The sequence below is a fragment of the Phalacrocorax carbo genome, chromosome 2, assembly GCF_963921805.1.
Source record: "Phalacrocorax carbo chromosome 2, bPhaCar2.1, whole genome shotgun sequence".
NCBI lineage: Eukaryota > Metazoa > Chordata > Aves > Suliformes > Phalacrocoracidae > Phalacrocorax > Phalacrocorax carbo.
This window is the reverse complement of record NC_087514.1, coordinates 76,759,965-76,779,991: the sequence shown is the minus strand read 5'-3', so window position 1 is coordinate 76,779,991 and position 20,027 is coordinate 76,759,965. Positions and strand designations below refer to the sequence as shown.

General features: G+C 43.3%; 1 protein-coding gene across 1 annotated transcript in view; it reads left to right on the top strand.

Moving 5' to 3' along the window:
• Positions 1-20,027, top strand: part of LOC135311969 (aromatic-L-amino-acid decarboxylase-like) — a 40,708-nt gene that overhangs the window by 12,564 nt on the left and 8,117 nt on the right. Inside the window, 8 exon segments of the mRNA XM_064443324.1 lie at positions 3,020-3,154; positions 7,124-7,267; positions 10,278-10,344; positions 11,855-11,949; positions 12,707-12,774; positions 16,318-16,394; positions 16,784-16,803; positions 18,487-18,585. Coding sequence (XP_064299394.1) covers positions 3,020-3,154; positions 7,124-7,267; positions 10,278-10,344; positions 11,855-11,949; positions 12,707-12,774; positions 16,318-16,394; positions 16,784-16,803; positions 18,487-18,585 — 705 coding nt within the window.

The following is a 20,027-nucleotide window of genomic DNA, read 5'->3' as shown; positions in this document are numbered from 1 at the left end:
TTTTTTTTTTCCTCAAAAATATTTAGCACAATACTTTGGTGTGAAGTAAACAGAAGAGCATTATAAACCAGGTTCTGCAAATATTGTAAGCTTCTGTATAAAAAAGGTGACTTACGGAAACTGAGTCAATGTGAAAAAGCCTGTGTCTACCGTGAGACATTCAAAAGCATTTCCAGGTAGCTGGATTCAGGTGCCTTTAGGCTATGGCCTGGCTGTACATCAGGAGGCAAGATTCAGCTGTTGATCCCTGTTTCTGTGTAAGGAAATCCGTACAAGAACTGTTGCATACACCGACCACGCACCAGCCTGGATGAACAGCCGGGATGCCAGGACGTCTGTGGCACTCCTCAGAAGGCTGAGGCTATTCCTGAGCCTAAGTCATTTGTTTGCCCACCCAGCCAGGCAGTCTCCAGAATAGTGGGGGCTTAAATGTCCAGATCTCAAATTAATGCCTTAACCTTTGACATTTCCTACAACCATTTTCTTTCAGATATATTTGTGTGCATTTTTTCAATATGCATATTTGTTACATGTCCTGGATAGATGCTAACAGTTTTACAGGGCCTTATCATAGGAAAAAAAAAAAAAATCGCCATTTTCATCCCATATATTTGAAAGATTTTCACGTATCCCATTAAATATATATTTTAATGAAAGTAGTATTTAGTATTTTTTGCCACCTATTAAATGCAAGGGTGCTAGAGCTAACTTTGCTTTGAAGAACCCAGGCTTAGGAAGGTTGTTTTCAGTGGCTTGCCCGATGCGAGATGGAATTAGGCCTTACACACAGGCTTTTTGTTGCCCAGCTTCGTTATGAGGACACACAACTTCCCTGAAACACTGCACGGACATCACAATAAGCTGCAGTGGTTTGCACAAATGAAAAGCACCCTCATCTGGTGAATGGCAGGAAAGGGTATTTCAGGCAACACTGTCTGACAGTATATGCCCATTATGCGGGTCTTCTGATTACGCAGGGTTCTTTAGAAGATGATATACTGCTTACACTGTGTGAGATTCATCAACGGATAAAGCTGAACCTCCAGGAAGGTACCTTTGGAGGAACCATTTATCTCAGTCCAGAATATTTGCCTACAGTAGATGGAATTACTGCTTTCTGGATATGCTCCCCTCTCCCCACTGAATACTAGGGGACCTAAACAACTATTTCGTCTCATATATTTAACTTTGTAGACCGATAAAGTAAGATGAATCAGATCTGGAAAGTTCTTTGTGTGTAAGTTGAAGATAACTGTGTGCACACCCTCTTGCATCGTGACTTTTGGGAACTACAGACAGGCATGATTTCTCCGTGTTCAGATACTCCGATGAGCATTCTGAGTATCTGGCTACAGACCATATGCAGAATAAGAGTAAATGGGGAGGTGGCCAAGTTATGTTCTCTGTAATTAGCAGACAGAATTTCCTTCGGCCCTAGCCTCCACATGGAAGTTCCGCTTTACTTGACCCAAGAGGGATATTTGTTTTCCTACACCATTCTGTGTCCGTAATATGTCCCTCAGTTGCCATAACGCTGCATGCAGCAGCAGCAGCAGCTATAAGAAATGCACAAAACTGTCTCCAGCTCGTCCCTGTGCTCTGATGCAGACCCTGGGGTCTACGTTCCTCAAACCCCACACCACCGGGGAGGCAGATAAACTACATTTGCCATGGCAATACCTTTAGTAAATGTTTAGGGACTGTCCTTTTCCCTGCTTATTCCATTCATGAGGCTGCTGGATTCCCTCGCTGTTGAGATGTTGACATGTGTAGAAGGCAGCTTTGTCTCTCATAAATAGCTCAGCTAACTTCAGTATTAGGAGAAAGTCTGAGTTCACGGGGATCATTCATGTGTATGAAGCCTGTAGGATCAGGCCCACCTCCAGGGCAGAAAGAAGACTTCCCAAACACTTCAACATTTCTTGTAATTAGTAAGTATGCACAGGTCTTCCACAGAGGGAGGACAGACTTTTGGCACAGGAGAAGAAGCAGCACTCCAAAATTAGCTTGTTGACACTGGGGATATTTCCGAGACATACTTACGAATACAAGCAGCTGTACTCCTTGCAGCGATGAGTGCTTCGGCAGAGGAAGATTCACGTGACAATTGCTCAACTTTGAAAGTACCTAAAAACTCTGTCTTGCGTATGGACCCCCAAAACCATTGGAATTTACAAACATGTCTTTACAGAGTGTTACTTATAGTTTACAGGAGCAGTTTGGAGCATGCTTCATCTGCCTGTTCTAGAGGGAAACCATCTAAAGAATTTGTGGGAGCTTGTACTCTCTTGTGATATTTACAGATCAATTGATGCAAAAAATTCCCCTCTTTGTTGTCACGGAGTATCCAAGGCACCGTTTAAACTCATGTTTTGTGAGTCAAAGGGCAATTTAGAAACAGTGTGTGACTGTTCCTTTCCTCTGCCTGTTTCTGATGAAGAAAACGTACATAACTCATACTTTGTAATGCAGTTAGCTGTATCGAATCATAGCTTTTTGCTCTCTCAGTGTTCTTCCTCTCGTAGCCACAATAACTGATTTGCCCAGGGTAACTCTAAAAATTAAGTAAGCGTCATGATTGTGCCTGTTGCTTGACAGGAATGAGAGTTGACAGGCAGATTCTGATGGAAGCTAAATGGGCGGAAATCCAGAGTAACAGCAATCAACAGTTACTCTGCCGTTGTTGCTGGTTCGCAAGCGGTTGGTGCCTGGTTCGAGAGCCTTTTCACATGCATTTACGTCTGTGAGTCCAGCTTTCTAGCACTGATTACAAGGCCGGTGCCTAAGCTGAACGAGCACGGGGATTAAAGAGAGCAGGCAGAGGCATCCGGAAGGAGGAGACCAAGGCCCAGTAGAGATTCCTGCCTTGCTGTCACACATATTCTTAAAAAGCAAGAGGTTGCGCCGTTTCCCATATGCAGCGTCTGGTAACAGCTTTGCAGATTCATCCAGAAGAAAATGCTGCTTTCCTTCTTCTGGACTGTCTCCCTTTTGAACCTCCCTTCACTTTGTCCCACAGGGAAGTGCAAGCGAGGCCACCCTGATTTCACTGCTTGCTGCAAGAACAAAATCTATCAGGCGGGTGCAGTCAGAAAAGCCTGAGCTAACAGAAGCAGACATCATGGGCAGGCTGGTGGCCTATGCTTCCGATCAGGTGGGTACCTCTCAACACCATGGAAACGTGGGGTCTCTACCTAAACAGTTTCAGCCATCTCAACAGGCAGCTGAATTCAGTGTAAACTCTTTGGATTGGTGACTAGCTGGTTTTGCTTGTTGAAATCTTATTGTACATCGTAAGCGGGCTGGCATCTCGCCTGTGCCGCCATAATACACAGAAAAATATCCAGAGGTCAGTGTTGCACAGTATTGCTGTTTTACGGAAAGAACTCACTTGAAGTACACCAAGGTACTTGAGACGGGTTGTTAATTTCAGTTGTGTTGCCTAAGTCTAGACCAGTTTTTGTTACCTCCAGGCTTGAGTGTCCGTGTGCACGCACATTCTTTTCCTCCTACCTACGCATGCGCAAACAAACACACGTTCATCCTCCCCTGTATGCAGGCATGGGTGCAGGTGCATGCACACAGACAAACCTGGTGCGTGAATATGAAGCGAATTGCTCACAGTACTTGAAGGAGCTGAAAACATTATTATTTTTGTAAAAGAAAAAACTCCTAAAATCTCCATGTATCAATACAGCTAAGAAATCTTCTAAGGAAACAGAAAACTTAGTCCTTGATTTCTGGCTGTGAGTGGTATTTAGGAGACGGAGTTAGGCTGAATTCTCAGCAGGCCAGGACCATGAGAGGCTTCTACTGTTAATGAAAGCAGATTTGAGTCGTGTGAGCTCTGCTGCTCTGACCTTTCTGACACGCTAAGCCTACTGAAGGGCCAAGCAATGTTGCTTCTCTCAATAGCGGTGACATTTTCTTATCTAAATGTCAGCGAGATGGAAGGAGCTTCCTTAGTACTTGATGTTTAGTTTAAAGTAATATCTGATGCTGCAGAATAACATGGCCAGTTTCAGGCTTACCTTGATTTACTACTAAGTGCATGTTAAAAAGCACCAGAGAACAAGTTGCAAGTACACTGGCTCTTTGCTGGTGGGAAGAGGGACTGCACCTGTAGGGTGAGAAGACCTCCAGCACAAGAAAATATGAGGAGAGATAACTGTGTTCAGAAGGCACAAAGGGTATTAGTCCTTCTTCTGCCTGTGACCCAAAGGTCTGTGTGGTGCAGGCCGCCAGTCCCAGAGCTCAGACTCTGACCCTGTGATGCACAAAACCTTCTACTTGTTTTCATTTTTGTCCCGCGTAAATGGCTGACCTGAAATGAGGACTGACAGGCTCTCCTGCCTGCTGAAGGTCAGAGGATCTTACGTTTACAGAAGGATTTGCCTTGGGATATTGCCGACCTTTCAAAGCAGATTGTTGCAGAGCTCACCGGTCCTTCTGCATTAAGAACAGACCCGTGTGACTCTTGGGCAATAATCCACAAAAGAAAGTAAGCCTAAGCCGCTCTGCGGGAGAGAAAACCGTGCGCTGACAGAGCACAACACTGCAAGAAAGCATTAGGAGGGAGGTGGAGAGTTGGCCGGTAAGGAGACCCAGAGCAGAAAGCTGAACTCAGATCTCACACTTCTTGGGAGACCATTTCAGCTGTGCAGCATTTTGGGAAAATCTTTATCCCACTGAAATCATTTTGCTTTGTGTTAATGAGTACAGAGCGGGACTGGCAACAAAGCTTTCCCCAACAGCGACTTGGGGGTTTGGAGACACCGGAAGAGGATCCCTGAGTGTTTTAGTGCCTGGGCTATGCTGGCTGAGGCTCCTCTTGCCTCAGTGAGGACGTGAGACCTGGGAGCTGAGAGGAGCATCCAGCTGCCCCTGATAGCAGACACCTGACTGTTTGGGACCAGGACAGAAGTCAGGGCAGTTTTTTGATAATCTCAAGTTTTCTCAGGCCATTTTCTTCACCAATCTTTTTTTTTTTTTTCCATCTTTATTTGGCTGTGTTGCTCTCCTCAAGGATGGCGGGAGATTCCTGAGTCCTTTGCTGAGGACTAGGAATGCCATGGAGCAGCAAGTCACTAAAGATTTGTTGTAACATTTTAAGCTTAAGACTGTGAGTGGCTGTAGTTATCAGAGAGCCTTACTACAGTTTTGGAGACTTGAGGAAGGACTTGTGAGGCTCTGTCAGGCTAACAGCCTCAGTGTATTATTACAGTTTGCTTATTTACAATTCTTGTGTAAATGAGTTCCGCAATACCTCCTTCCACTGTACCCTTGAATGAAGCACGGCATTGCGATGGCACACACATGGTTTTTCACTTCAAAAGCAGTTAGTTCTATTTCAGGTCTAGTCTTCTAAGTTTTCTCAACCTGGTGCCTAATTAGTTTGCCAGGGCACTTTAAGAAGAGGCGCAGCTGAAATACAAGTTAATAGTCAATCTGCCATGAAAATGCATCATTCCAGGGATATGTGAAGGTGCAAGGCAGACCTTTAGCTTCACCTGGTCTTGTTCAGCCTATGCTTTGGCTTAATCTTCTCCATGGTTACGTGTGGTTAGAATACAATTAGTAAATGCTTTTGTAGGCCGCGCTGGTTTTGGCTGGGATAGAGTTCATTTTCTTCACAGTAACAGGTATGGGGCTGTGTTTGGATTTGTGCTGAAAACAGTGTTGATAGTTCAGGGTGGTGTTTTAGTTACCACTGAGCAGGGCTCGCACAGAGTCAAGGCCCTTTCTGCTCCTCACCCCACCCCACCAGCGAGCAGGCTGGGGTGCACAAGAAGCTGGGAGGGGACACAGCCGGGACAGCTGACCCCAACTGACCCAAGGGATATCCCACACCAGATGACGTCATGCTCAGCATGTGGAGCTGGGGGAAGAAGGAAGTGGAGCATGTTCAGAGTGATGGCGTTTGACTTCCCAAGTAACCGTTACGCGTGATGGAGCCTTTCTTTCCTGGGGATGGCTGAGCACCTGCCTGCCCATGGAAGGAGTGAATGAATTCCTTGTTTTACTTTGCTTGCATGCGCAGCTTTTCCTTTACCTATTAAACTGTCTTTATCTCAACCCATGAGTTTTCTCACCTTTACTCTTCTGATTCTCTCCCCGATTCCGCTGCGGGGGGGCGTGAGCGAGCGGCTGTGTGGTGCTTAGTTGCCGGCCGGGGTTGAACCACGACATAGGCACTAGCAAGAAGCAACAAGGGTAGGATGGAGACTATGAATGAGAATAGTCACGGTACAAAAAGGTGAGAAATTTTTCTCTTTGAAATTAATGACGATTAATGAAGTTGTAGAAGGTGGAAGGTAAAAGAACTTTTTTTTTGTTTAGTCATACTCAGAAGGAGAGTATTTTGTGTCTAAACATACCTTTTACTCTTAATAGAGTTATTACAGGATTCTACTTCAGAATTTTGTAACAATTTCTTAGTGATATCTTTGTTTTCATTTACTGAGATGTACTTTATGTTCTAAAAATATTATTTAAGGGGAATTCAAATACAATGGCTTATAAATGAAATAATATATTGGGAATGATCCTTAATTGCCTACCAAATGAATGCCGATTGAACCACATTTGCTCAGTAGGTAATCTAAAAAGAAATGGTAATGTAAGGAAATACCTCAGTCTATAGCATACCGTGATGTGTATGTTTTTAGGGTTCAGCAAAGCTGTATGCCATAAAGATATGCTGGTGAGCAACTGACTCATTATCAGGCAAGCTGATCATCTGCATGTCTTTTGGTTGATTTGGAGCCAAATCCCAAAGCTCTTCATGGATCCTACCTAGTTGTGGGCATGTTAATTAAAGCTCTCGCTGGGGTTAATTGAATTCTTGTCTGAATGACGCCATGGCAATGGTTTCAAGAATACTTCAGGGTTTCTATTAGAGTATTCTGTGTACATGTGTGTGTGCGTATGTATGTGTGTCTGTCTGCCTATCTGTATGAAAGCGGGAGAGGTACGTATCTGTTGTGTACCAGCAACAATCCCACAACCTCAAGTCTTGCTTTACTTGAAAGAAATGACTTTTTGTTTTCAAATTCAAATGAAGTTCTTACATTCCAGTAAAAGGTATCTGTCTTAAACCCTAACCCTGCCCGTTTCCTTGTAGGCTCATTCATCAGTGGAAAGGGCTGCATTAATTGGTGGTGTGAAGATCAAAAGTGTTCCTTCAGATGAAACATTTAGTGTTTGTGGTTCAGCCCTAAAGAAAGTTCTGGATGAAGACAAAGCTTCCGGTCTTATCCCATTCTTTGTGAGTACTGGATTTTAAGTAAACAGTGGATTTGTTGCTTCTGATAAGCTGTTTCTGTCATGAGAGGTGACCTCATCCCTAAGAGAGGGATCGATAGGCAGCCTAGCTAGAATATGAGGACAGGCTCCATGAGTGTTCTTCACACACCTTTCTGTGCAGTATGAGCAACCCATTTGAGCAGCTGGTTGCAATTCTCAGCAAAACCTGATGTTTTCAAAGGACTTAAAGTTATATTAGACAGTTGAATAAATGCAGTGAATTTTGGAGTTGCATGGAATCCTGCAAGGTTATAATCGCCTAACACCTGAACCGCCTCTTTGACAGAGGTTTTTCAGGTTCTAACTTACTTGCACATAAACCAAGTTCAAGTTAAAGGCAATAAATTAAAGGATGGTATCTCAAACTTGAGTATTTTCAAGAAAAAATAGTTTCTCCTCTGCACTACTTTAGCAAAGAAATCTACCTCCATCACATACCCCAAATAGCAGGAAGGTCAGACATTGCCAGGCGGGTATTTGTGAGCATGTGACTTATCTCTAACAGGTGAGCTAATCTGGCTGTGGAAGTTCTAAGGTGTCATCATTTCTTGTAACCCGCCCATTTTCCTGTCCAGAGATTCCTGCTTCCGCAGCAGTCCAGCAAAAGCACATCATCAACAACATCTTTGGCTCATTTCCAGCCATTATGCCTTTACAAAACTTGATACAGACCATGACTTGTATAGATCTCTAAAGGGGTATGATATGCTACCAATAATATGTTTGTACTGGCCTCCACTCACGAAAATTTTGATGGAAAAAAACCCTATTTTAGAAACCAAGGACTTCAGAAATGGGATTTTGTAAGAGAGTCATAATATGTTGCTATTTTTCAGAAAAGTCACGCCTGACAATGACTTTTTCCTTTCTTTCATGTGGTAACATTTTGAAGAGGGCTAATATGACTTAAATGTCTATTAACTCTATCACGTGGAGCAGCAGTCCATGCACTGTCTTTCAGTGCTCCCTTTCTGGCTTGCAGGTTTCAAAAGCCTGTCTGTTTCTTCTGTTCTTGAGTAATTTGGTGCTATTGTATTTTGCTGTGGTGACACAGATAAGCACAGTGCCAAGGAGACACCTTATGCCACTTTATTCCTTGTCTCCCTGTATTCGCTGATCCTTCACAAATGGGAGCGATTCAACATCAAAGCAAAAAGTTTAACGGAAGAAATTCTGCCTGAAGAGACGTGTGACAGCAGAGGGATTGTTCCTAATGAAGGGATCTTGGTTACATCCAAGCTGATGCAGTCTCCCTTATCAGCAAAAAAGAAGTTTTGTAGGGGACTAAAACTACAAGCAAAATACAGTGCCTTATAGCCATGATTTAATGAATAAATGAGGAATCATTTTACCGGACTTGACAGAAGTGCTTTGATTGTAGAGGGGAGTGGAGAGTCAGGGGCGTGTTACTTGATGCGAAGCAGGTTCTCTCATTACAGCAATCTGGTAATTATAGGTTTGCTTTTCACATACATAGGACGTCGCAGTCTGCCTGTTTTGGGAGGGGCATTGTCTTTAAAACAAGTCTTTGAATTCCTATCCACCATCAATACCTTTTAGCACTAGCAATGTGTATATCATTTTGTTCAGTGAAGGCTATTGCCAGCTAGTGCGCCCAGACCTCTACGCCTCTTTCCTTTTCTTATTTCTGAGCGCAGACGTGTGTTAATTTGCCTCTTTCAAAATACTTTTGCAGAAGTTGAAACAGAGACAGTTTCATAGAGCAAAGCAAGCAGACTGCACACACAAAGCACTTGCCCGTCTCAGGTGTTCTGGCAGTAAAGTTGCCACGATTTAGAGAGGAACAATTTCCAAGTGTGGGCGATATGCACCCCTTCATCTGGCCACCAGTGAAGGGGCAGCTTTAAAGCATGTGCCGAAATCATGTCCATTTCCTGAACTATAAACACTAAGCCGGTGGTTAAGCGTGCGTGTAAATGCCTTTCTCAGTTGGGCCCTGTGCTTCCAGCTCGAGACAGGCCTCTACCTTGAATCAGTGTTGACCAGGATGCTCAAATGTGGAGACCACTTAGTTCAGCACTGCTGAATTCAGACGTAGGGCCTGCTGCATCCCAGCCTAGTTCACTTGAACGTGTGCAAGTGGCCTGTGAGCTCTGTGCTGCCTTTCATAAATCAACACTGATACATTGGAGCTGGCATGTATATAGCACAATACACTTCAACAACCTCATCCAGCATAAAGCCGCTCTAACACGATCGCCTGGCAGCTGAACAAAGGCCCAGCGCGAAGCCTCTTGGATTCTAGCTGAAATGGCTCTTCTGAAGGATGATCTGCAGGATATTAAGAAGCAGGCTCTTTGTATCCAGACTCACTTGGGAAACAATAAATCAGAATTAGGCTGACAGAGGAGCCACCTTTTCAGTAGAAAGTAACGCTTAGCTCCTGACCACAGATTCCCATTTGGAAGAAGCCTTCTTGAGACATGTACGAATGTCTAGGGCGATGTACAAGTCCCTCTTACCGAGCTGTGGCCCTTTAATCCAGGCAGCCACGTTTGATGATCCATTCTGTCAACAGGAACTCCAGTACCTTTAAGTTGCTCAAGTTCAGAGCCTGCTTACGTACCATAAACTGGAAATGATTCTGATGATAATTGCAATGTGAGGTTAGTATGGGGCCATATGATAAGCATGTGGAACACACAGACAATATATAAAACTTAGCTTTAATAGAATACTGTGACTATATTACATTACTTATCAGTCAGTTTTATATTAACATTTGATTAGCATTTGATTGCATCTGTCTCAAGGGACACTTATGGGAGCATTAAAAAAAGTAGATTCTCAAAAGTTCCACTGCAGGATAGGCATTGGCTAAAATCAATTCATTTTGCCCTATATCATCTACTTGCTCTGATTGCTGTGGCCTTTGCAGACAGTTCTTTCATTTGATAATTTTCTTTGCTGTAATACCTAATTTTTTTGCCTTTGTGTTTTTGGCTCCGCAGTTCTGTGCAACACTTGGAACCACACCTTGCTGCTCCTTTGACAAACTCTTAGAGCTGGGTCCTATATGTAAGTCTTTTCTGCTCCTTTCTAAAATTGCAGAAAACAGTTTAAATCGTGCTGAGGCATTTCCAGGGCGTTGGGCAGCAACTGGAAGCAGCCTCATAGAAAAACTGCTAGGTTTGATGTTCTGTTAACGTGTTCGGGGGAGCCTAAAACATTTGGGGTTTGTAAGGTGGTGACTTGCTCTGTGAGGTGTCCTGTGGCCTGTTGTGTGGTGTCCTTCCACACAAGCCCCAGAGACTCAGATTCTCCCAATCCTCCTTTCTAAAAATGTTTCTAGTAGTCTGCTTAGCAGCAGGAGATTATTTTGCTGCTCAGGTTATTCCGACAACCTGACCTAGTAAACTGGTGACACCAGCACTTGTAGGTGTAGCAACTAATCGTGTGTTTCACCAGTTGCTCTCAATGATCTCCTGCTTGTGCAGCAGAGACCAGCAGAAGGACTGTGCACTACTCAAATCATAAGTCTCGTGCCGGCTTTTCTGCGTGCAGGTGAATTTTCTTCTTGACACACGTGAGCAGTAGTCCCACGAAATAAAGGCAGTGTCTCAAACCAAGCATACCTAATCAGTTGAACTCTGAACATGCTTCCAAATAAGCCCAAGTCATGGCTGCTATGAATAATATTTTATTAGCTTTTTCCAGACATCTGTGCAAAAAGAAAGCGTAGCTCACAAGAATGCAAATTCCAGCGTGAACTTGGCGCCCAGTTGCCGATCTGAACGGATATACCTCTGTAGGTGGAAGTACCCACCCGAGTTATTTGGTGACCAGAGTAAAGATGTTATGTGGGCTTCAGTCATCAACTCACAGGCCAGAATTGTTACCAACACTGTGCATTAATACAGGTGATCTACAGCAGGGTGTGAATACGAAATCACAGAGATTACACGAGAGGCTCATACGCTACATATTTCTGCAGAAACCGTCCAGTGACTACTCAAACCCAGCACTTTCTTAACCTTTCAGTGCTCGCCTTTGCATAAGTGTCTCCGTCCTTGAAATAAATAGTTTGCCGCCCATAGTTCAAGAGCATGCGCGTGCACATATATCAATCTGTAAAAAATACTGTTAGGAACGGTGTGTTTGTGATTTGTGAGTTGGCAGTGGGGAGCACAGCTGAAACCCTAGCCCCTCTTGCTCAAGTAAATAGTTTTATGACCATAGAAATGATAACTACCTCTCTAGATACATCTTTTTAGAGTGTATTTTATAATGGTTCTTAAATGAAAATAATTTCATATTTTATGCTGCTTAATATTGGTAGGATAAAGCTAGACACGTAAGGACTCTGTTCCAGTAGAGGTGGGGAGGAAGAAGAGTGTGTTGTGCAGACATCTTTACGCATTAACGGAAAGCCAGATGGAAGCAACATTTAATCCCTTAATTTAATTTTGAATTGGGAAAACAACAACATCAAAGAAAAACCTCTCAGGCACTTGGCATCATGCAAATTAATAGGGCTTTTTAATCTGCTGTTTAATTTTTTTCCCCTTCAATTACTTTTTATTTTTAGGTAATAAGGAAAATATCTGGATGCATATTGATGCAGCCTATGCTGGGAGTGCATTCATCTGCCCTGAATTCAGGCACCTTTTAAACGGCGTAGAGGTGAATCAAGCGTTTCTTCTGTAGCAGCCTGCTAAAACCTTGCTCTGCCATCGAATCTGTGTGTTTCTTATGCATCCAGCAGTAATGGCGCTTCTAGAATCTCTGAGTCCGCTGCACTGCAGTTTACACTACAAATCCCTCTGCACTCTATTACATTACGGAGGCTGTAAATGCTTATTCTGCATTGGTTTTCCTTCTGAATTAGATGAAAAAAAACGTAAAAATAAAGTACTCTGGCAGTAAAAAAAAAGTAATTTCCCGGTCAGTTGTAATTTTATGGATGAACGTGATGTGCAGATGCTAAACTAAACATAGCATTTGTCTCTATGTATCGATTTTGTGTGTGTATGTTTAATATGCTTGGAAGTAGAAAGCTTAGTGAATTGTTTTTGAAACTGGGATAGGAACCACAGTGGATGTCCCTGAGTGTGCAGGTGGTTTTTTTGTTTACACTGAGAGATCTGCTTTTCCATAACACGCCTACCTAAAAAGTACAATTGCTAGCAATTGCTCAGAATGTTGGTAACGCCAATAGCCCAGCTGCCCGCCTAACCTGAATCCCACCTCCCAGATAAGTGAAGACTGGACTTCAGCAGTAGCTAAGTAAGGTGACGCCAGCACGAACATTATCTATAAAGCCCCAGTTCAGGAATTCGTTCGTAGTCAAGGTGCACTCAGACAATTTGACAAAGTTGTGTCATCAGCACGCGGACCCTTTTCTCCTTCATAACTCTGTTTTTTCTTTATCCGTTCTCAGTTTGCAGACTCATTTAACTTTAATCCTCACAAATGGCTCCTAGTGAATTTTGACTGCTCTGCTATGTGGTAAGTATTGCAATAAAAGAAAACATTACAAGAGGCAAAAATCACAGGTGAAATTAGTCTGCCTTTCTAGCAGTAGGCTCTTATTTACATTTCTCTGTTGAAATGAGGAGTTCTGGATGGATTTAACTCTTTGCAAATTATTTACAAAATTCACTCTTTCATTTGATCCAAGATTCTTGAAGTAAAATTTAGAAATAGGCCTGAGCTCTGAGTTATGTTCCAGAGAGAGAGAAATCCTGAGAAGTCTGCGGATTCATACTTGCTCTGTTTTGGGACTGTTGAAAACATAAATGAAAAAAACTTCATCGAAGGAAGTTAATGCAGTGAGCAGCAAGCTCAACAGGGCTTTTTCTCCTTTTCCATCAAATGTATTTTTGTTTGAGCCTTGAGTCTTTCAAAAGCCTCTCCAAAAATGCTTGGGATTTGGCTGATGACAAGCGATTGCTTTCAAAAAGGACTATTTATGCAATTTTGTACTGATTTTCAGTTTCCCCAGATGGCAGCAGAGACGACATTTTGATATAAAAACATGCCAACGTAGAAACCAGTAGACATACTTCGAAGCAGAGCAAAGTATCGTAGTAGTAATAGCAGCGGTCATAATAACATCCCATAATAGATGGTCCTGTTGCGTCCCAAACTGGAATCTCCAGAAGCTAGTGTCTTCCAGCATCACGGCTGATGACACTTCTTAGCAAAACAGCTCTTCAGTAAATGCAGACCATTTACCAAGGTAAAGGAAAACATTAGTTTCAGTTATGATAGAACAAAACTGGCAAAAATGGAAACGGACAAAAAACAGAATGATAAAAAGAAGACTCTAAAACATCATCCCGAAACAGGTCACCTTAATTAAAAGAAGAATAAACGTGAGACAGTGATCACTCAGCTGCCTTTGGTTAACCTTCAGCTCTTCTCTGCAGCGTTGCCTTTTGCACAACTATGGGTATGATCCAGAGAATAGAGGACGCTTTTGAATTGTAAGAGTTTTCCCAATGTAGGCGCTTCAAATATTCCAAGCCATAACGAAATTTTTCTCTTAACAGCCCAGTGCGATGTGTAGCACAGCATCGATGCCTTTTGGGATTTGGAGGCAAGTTCGGTATAAACCTTTTGTAAAATGTTCTCAGACTTCTCGATGTACAGAAGAGAGCAGTCAGCTTCCCATAAAAAGGAATTTAATATAGCCACTGCGAGAGGGGTATATTTTCCGTATTCAAACGCTGGTGTCCTTTAGAGACTCTGCCTTGAAACTACCAGTCGGTTTTGCCTGACTTGTTGAACTGGTGCTCTGCAACATGACAACATAGGAAGAAGTGTCTTCTTTCAGAGCGAGTGAAACTAATCACCTTGCATACTCTTGGTATTTTTGCTTTTCTGTGACTCTTTTCAGGGTTTAAGCATTAACTTGTGGTTGGGAAGGTTGTTTTAGTCTTTGAAAGGAAGGTGCTTATGGGGAGTGGCTATCTGTAGACAGAAGTGAAATTTTCCAGTTGGTTTATAATACAGAGTCTCCCTTTTGGTTATTGTATCTGTCAGTTAAAATGGGCAGAATAGAGGGAGGCTGTTAAAAGCTGCAGATGTGCAATCCAAGGAAGTCGCTTTTCACAAGTTTTCATTGCTTCATTCACCAGGACTTTTATTGTGCATTTTGTATTACGAGGACTTAATACGTGGACCTGTGCCACTCGAGCTAGGTCTTACTTGGTCTACTAGCATGACATGAAGCCTTAAAAAAATTCTAGTTTCTCCATGACAGTTTTGAAATATATATTCAGGAGCCCTCAGTCCACCAGGGGTATCTGCAAAGAAAGTTAACCCCACCACTTCTATCCGATACCAGGCCACACAAGCACCTCCTGCAAAGAAGTTTAAATACGTGGGGTGAAATCTAGGCATGGGGTATAAAGGTGCAGCTCAGCTGGTTCATATACATTGACGTCCAGGCTTTGGATTTATTTGAGTAATCCTTTTAGATAGTTTTTCATGGCTGCCAGATTAAGGCCTGTGAAGTCCCCAGATGGAACAGGCACCATCTTTGAAAAAAGCAGTCACATCACCAAGGAAGTGCAAGAGGACGGCATTCCTACAGCTTCTAAGAGAAGGAATGAAACTCTCACAAGACAATTGATGATGTTGCTTGCCGCTTGGGTTGGCAGCATATGGACTGAGCTACTGAAGCATGAATGTATCAAAATAATGAAATATATCAAATAGACTATGGCACAACAACTTAGGGTTTGTTCACAATATCTACCCTAAGTAAACCTCCTTCCTTCTGTCCACCAGGTATTTTCAGCTCACAGATAGAGTAGTTATTGTTTTTACTGAGAGTATTCCAAATGTCTTTCACTCTTTTTCACGTGCATAAGCTTGCTTATCTTCAGCTATGTACTTTCCATACCTGCAGGCAAGTACTTTGTTAACCTTGGTACTCTCCTGACCTTTGAAGTGAGGGGAAGGCTTCTTGTTTGTTTGAATAAGATGTTTTATGAGCATAGTCCAGATGTGGATGAGACTGGGAGTAGGTACTGGCCTGTGCATTTATACATACGCACTAAAATATTGGAGGTCAGACTTCTACTTTCGAGTTTACATTAAAATATTTAAAGCATTTGAAAATGGATGCACAGAAAATCGTAGATGTTTGGACTTTTGTCATTTTGAGTGTCCCCATGTTGACGTAACTATTGCTTACTGTGTGAAATATCTATAGGCCTAATAGAATTAGGTAGCAGTCTCTCCCTTTTTGATTTCTGGTCTCTTCCATTTCTGTCTCTATAAACTCTGTCATTTGTAAAGGTGAGTCAATCTTACCCACCGAGTGAAACAAAAACCAGCAAAATCTCTTTATTACCCACTGGCAAAATGCAGCTGCCTCTTTCTAAAGGGACACATTGGCTTTTGAAGCTCCGTCCAGTTACGCCACCCACTCTGGCGACAGCAAAGTATGCTTCGCACTGTTGTATTGTGCTGCAGTAGCTCTGTCCGTAATTGTACGCTGGATCCAGGCAAGGGCAGGCCGGTACAAGAGGGAAGCCTGCGTCTGGGCCGGGGAGCTTGGCCCTCCCCGTGGCTGCCGCTGCCACCACCGCAGCACGGACAGACAGTGGCCAGCATCCACCGAGCCTCAGCGCGGCTGTGCTCAGTGTCTAGGAAGCCACAGCTCTTCCCACACCGCTTTGTACTGCAGTAATTTCAAGGCAACTTCTGTTGACTGCAAACATTAACGTTGCTTTAGCTAGTCTCGCTTTCTGGTGTGAGTGTCTGTCACCATAAAAAGATCCCCGTGTCTGTTTCTTGTCTGTTGTTAAATATGCAGTCGTGCAGTCATGCTGCCCGTTCCCGCTGAGCCTTACACTTCCCTGCTTGTAAGCACAGTACTGATACGGCTGTGAAAAAGCACCCAAAATGGCACAGGCTCTGCTCAGGAAATACGCCTGTTTAAACACATGCAATTTGTCTTCACTTCTGGTGGAAATCTAATCCCTTAAATCTTAATTCTTAAATTTCTCAACTGGATTTCTTTCTGGTTTTATGCAGGGTGAAAAAAAGATCAGATGTAATAGAGGCCTTTAAAGTAGAACCCCTTTACTTGCAGCATCACCATCAGGATTCTGGTAATTTTATAATTAATTGATATTGTTAGTATTCTTATTATTACTACTTTACGTGCACACTGATATTTAAAGGAAAGAAGGATTTAAGATTAGAACTGAAATTCGTAAAGCTACCTAGAGTTGTTTAGGAGCCTATTTCCATGTTCAAAGTGCCCCAGGGAGTTAAGCTCATTAAAGTGCAAACAGATACCAAGTGAGATTTTAGTTAGCATAAAAAGCAGTTGACAGAAAGCCGTTTGTAAAGCATTGTATCAACCTTTTTGTACTGGGATTTCAGTGAGGCCACCAGGAAGGACAGCTAAGACAGAGCTTTTCCAATAGCGTTTGTGTGATTGTAGGTTTTGGCTGTTGTGATGAAGCAATGTGAACGTTTTTTCTTTAACTTCCAGGCCTCGTAACAGATTACCGGGTAAGTACAGCATCCCTGTAGTAATTAATACCATAACTTGTACACACTGATATTTCCAGGACTTTTATTTTCTCTTGCTATCATAAACCCCAAAACCTTATGCTTCTTGCCAGGAAGGATGCAGCTTGCTAAATCTTTAACATTCCTCAAGCTGAAACTTTCCACTCTGGTTTTTTGAAAAAAGTCCTTTAAAAGCAGACATCGTCTTGCATGTGTAATAACTCAAGGTTTAAGCAGTAGAAAGGATCGTCCTAAAGATCTTTTTCCTTCACAGAGTGAATAATACATTTTCTGAAATGCACTTGTGTTTTAACCTGGAACCAATAGAAACACTGTAGTTTTGAAATGGGTGACGGGCCTGTCATTGTAGGTGCTAGCCCCACAACTGTAAGCAACCCAGTGTACGTCAGCTTCTAAGATACTTATTGTTCCAAAGCCTTCAGGGAGAATTCAGGAAGCACAAAGGATATTTGATTTGCCTTGTGACCCTTCCATTCTGACGCCGATCCCCTTTTCCAATTTTCATTTGAAAATGTTGAGTATTAAACAATCACACCAGGGCATTAACCGCAAGTAGACATTTCTGTTACCATTAGACCCACCTCTAGCAACAGCCTGTAGGATGGGGCAATGTGTATGCTTCAAGATCATAGAATGATAGAATCATTAAGGATGGAAAGACCTCTAGGATCATCAAGTCCAACTGTCAACCCAACACGCCCAAGAATCCTAAGCCATGCCCCAAAGTGCCACATCTACACGTTTCTTGAATACCTCCTGGATGGTGACTCCACCACCTCTCCGGGCAGCCTGTTCCAGTGCCTGACCACTCCTTCAGTAAAACAATTTTCCTAATCTCCAGTCTAAACCTCCCCTGACACAGCTTGAGGCCATTTCCTCTCTCTCTGTCCCTTGCTACTTGGGAAACGAGACCAGCCCCCGCCTCGCTACAGCCTCCTTTCAGGTAGTTGTAGAGAACGACAAGGTCTCCCCTCAGCCTCCTCTTCTCCGGAATAAAACAATCCCAGTTCCCTCAGCCACTAGTCATAAGACTAGTTGCATGGGGTTGTTGTCACCCAAGCGTAGGACTCGGCACTTGGCCTTGTTAAACCTCATACTGTTGGCCTTGGTCCATCAATCCAGCCTGTCCAGAACCCTCTGCAGAGCCTTCCTACCCTCAAGCAGATCGACACTCCCACCCAGCTTGGTGTCATCTGCAGACTCAGTCCCCTCATCCAGATCATTGGTAAAGGGTTCAAACAAGACTTGCCCCAACACTGAGCCCTGGAGAACGCTGCTCGTGACTGGCCACTAACTAAATTTAGCTCCATTCACCACCACGCTCTGGGCTCACCCATCCAGCCAGTTTTTTACCAGGCAAAGAGCACACTTGTCCAAGCCAGGAGCCACCAGCTTTTCTAGGAGGATGCTGTGGGAGACAGTACAAAGGCTTTGCTGGAGTCCAGATAGACAACAACCACAGCCTTTCCCTCATCCACTAGGCGGGTCACCTGGTCGTAGAAGGAGATCAGGCTCGTCAGGCAGGACCTGCCTTTCATGAACCCACGCTGGCTGGGTTGAACACACTCATTGCAGACTGAACCACATCATTGCAGAATGTACAATATCTGCAGTACCACTGCAACGGTGACTTCTAACATGGGCCTTCTCCCTGGCCTGCAGCACTGGCAAATCCCCCTGGAAAGGAGGTTCCGCTCCCTGAAGCTCTGGTTCGTGCTGAGGATGTACGGGGTCACGGGACTGCAGGAGCACATCCGCAAGGTGACTGGAATTTGCTTTCTTGGGGAACCTGTGGTGGGAGGGCAAGGGGCGATGAGCTTGCTACCCCTCCGTGATTCTGCACACAGCAGACAGCACAGACAACACGTTTTGGATAGTTGGCCTCAGTAGGGGTGCTGCTTGTTTGCCTCACGTCGTATCACAACTTCAGATCACGGCAGGATCAAAACCGTCATCTGCTTTGTGTTAATCTTTAGGGAAGACGAGTCCAGGAATTTGGAATTTCTACAGTGTGGGACCATAGTTCCCTCTGAAATTAAGCCAAGCCAGAGCCCTTTTATTGGGGGCTTACTGGTTTATTGGTGGGAGGTTTTATTGGGCAAAGACATGCTTATTCATGAGTGGTTTTTTTTTTTATTAATGTGCATGCATTGATAGCATGTTTAGATTATGATTAAGGTCACTGGGCTGCATTTATGATACAGTTACCTACTGGGCATGTCTACCTCTGTGGTTTCTTTGGTTTCTGTTTAAAATCCACCTTTTTTCTTTTCTTTTCTTTTTTTTTTTTTTTTCAAAAAAAGGACATGTACAATTTACAGTTTGTTGACATTGTTATGAATAAGTACTAAGTTTACTCTTGGTGTAAAAGAAGAGGGGTTTTTATCTCTAAAAACCACACCTGGCACCACTCTGAATTACATACATACCTCCTCTGCAGCAGTAAAGTCAAACTCAAGCACACCTTTCATCTTTATGAAGTTTAGGGAAACTTCTAGTGAGGGGAGATCCATGACTTGGCTCTAAATATTTACAAGAATATCCATTAGCTAGGAGCATGGGCTAGTAAACCAAACCCTCGGCAGGCACACATGCCTTCCTGTTGTGGTGCTAAACAGATCACTTCCTAAGAAAGGCTTTTTCCACTGTTGTAAAACCACTGCGTGAATAAGTCTCTTCCGACGTGAAAAGGTTCTGGGATGGAGGGTACCCTCTTTGCTTCTCATTTTTATCGCTCTGTAAGTTTCAGCTCACTATACAGATACCTGAATTGTGATTTTATCCTTATTGAGGCTTTCAGAAGTAAACTTTTGACAAGACTGGCAATCCTGATGCTCTGTCATCCTTGCGGCAACCTGAATCATGCCCTCCTGATGGAAACCCCATATTAATTACATGGCCTCTTATCAGGCTGATTTCCATGGGTCAGTATTTACATTCAACAAGTTCCCGCTTTCCCTGACTCCCAGGCATCTCCCTGACCGTCCAGCCAAAAAGCGCTCGTCTTCCTACAGTCATAGCTGAAGACCTTTCCTTTTTATGCTTTCTGTGATCACACAGTTCAGGAAGGCTAAGCAAATCACTCTTTTCTTCAAGATACTGACTCCAAAGTACAACTCTAATACGTTCCCTTGTTCGTAAAGGCGGTGCAGACAGCTAGATTTCGCAGGGCTTCTTGAACTGAGTGTGCGTGTTTCATATTT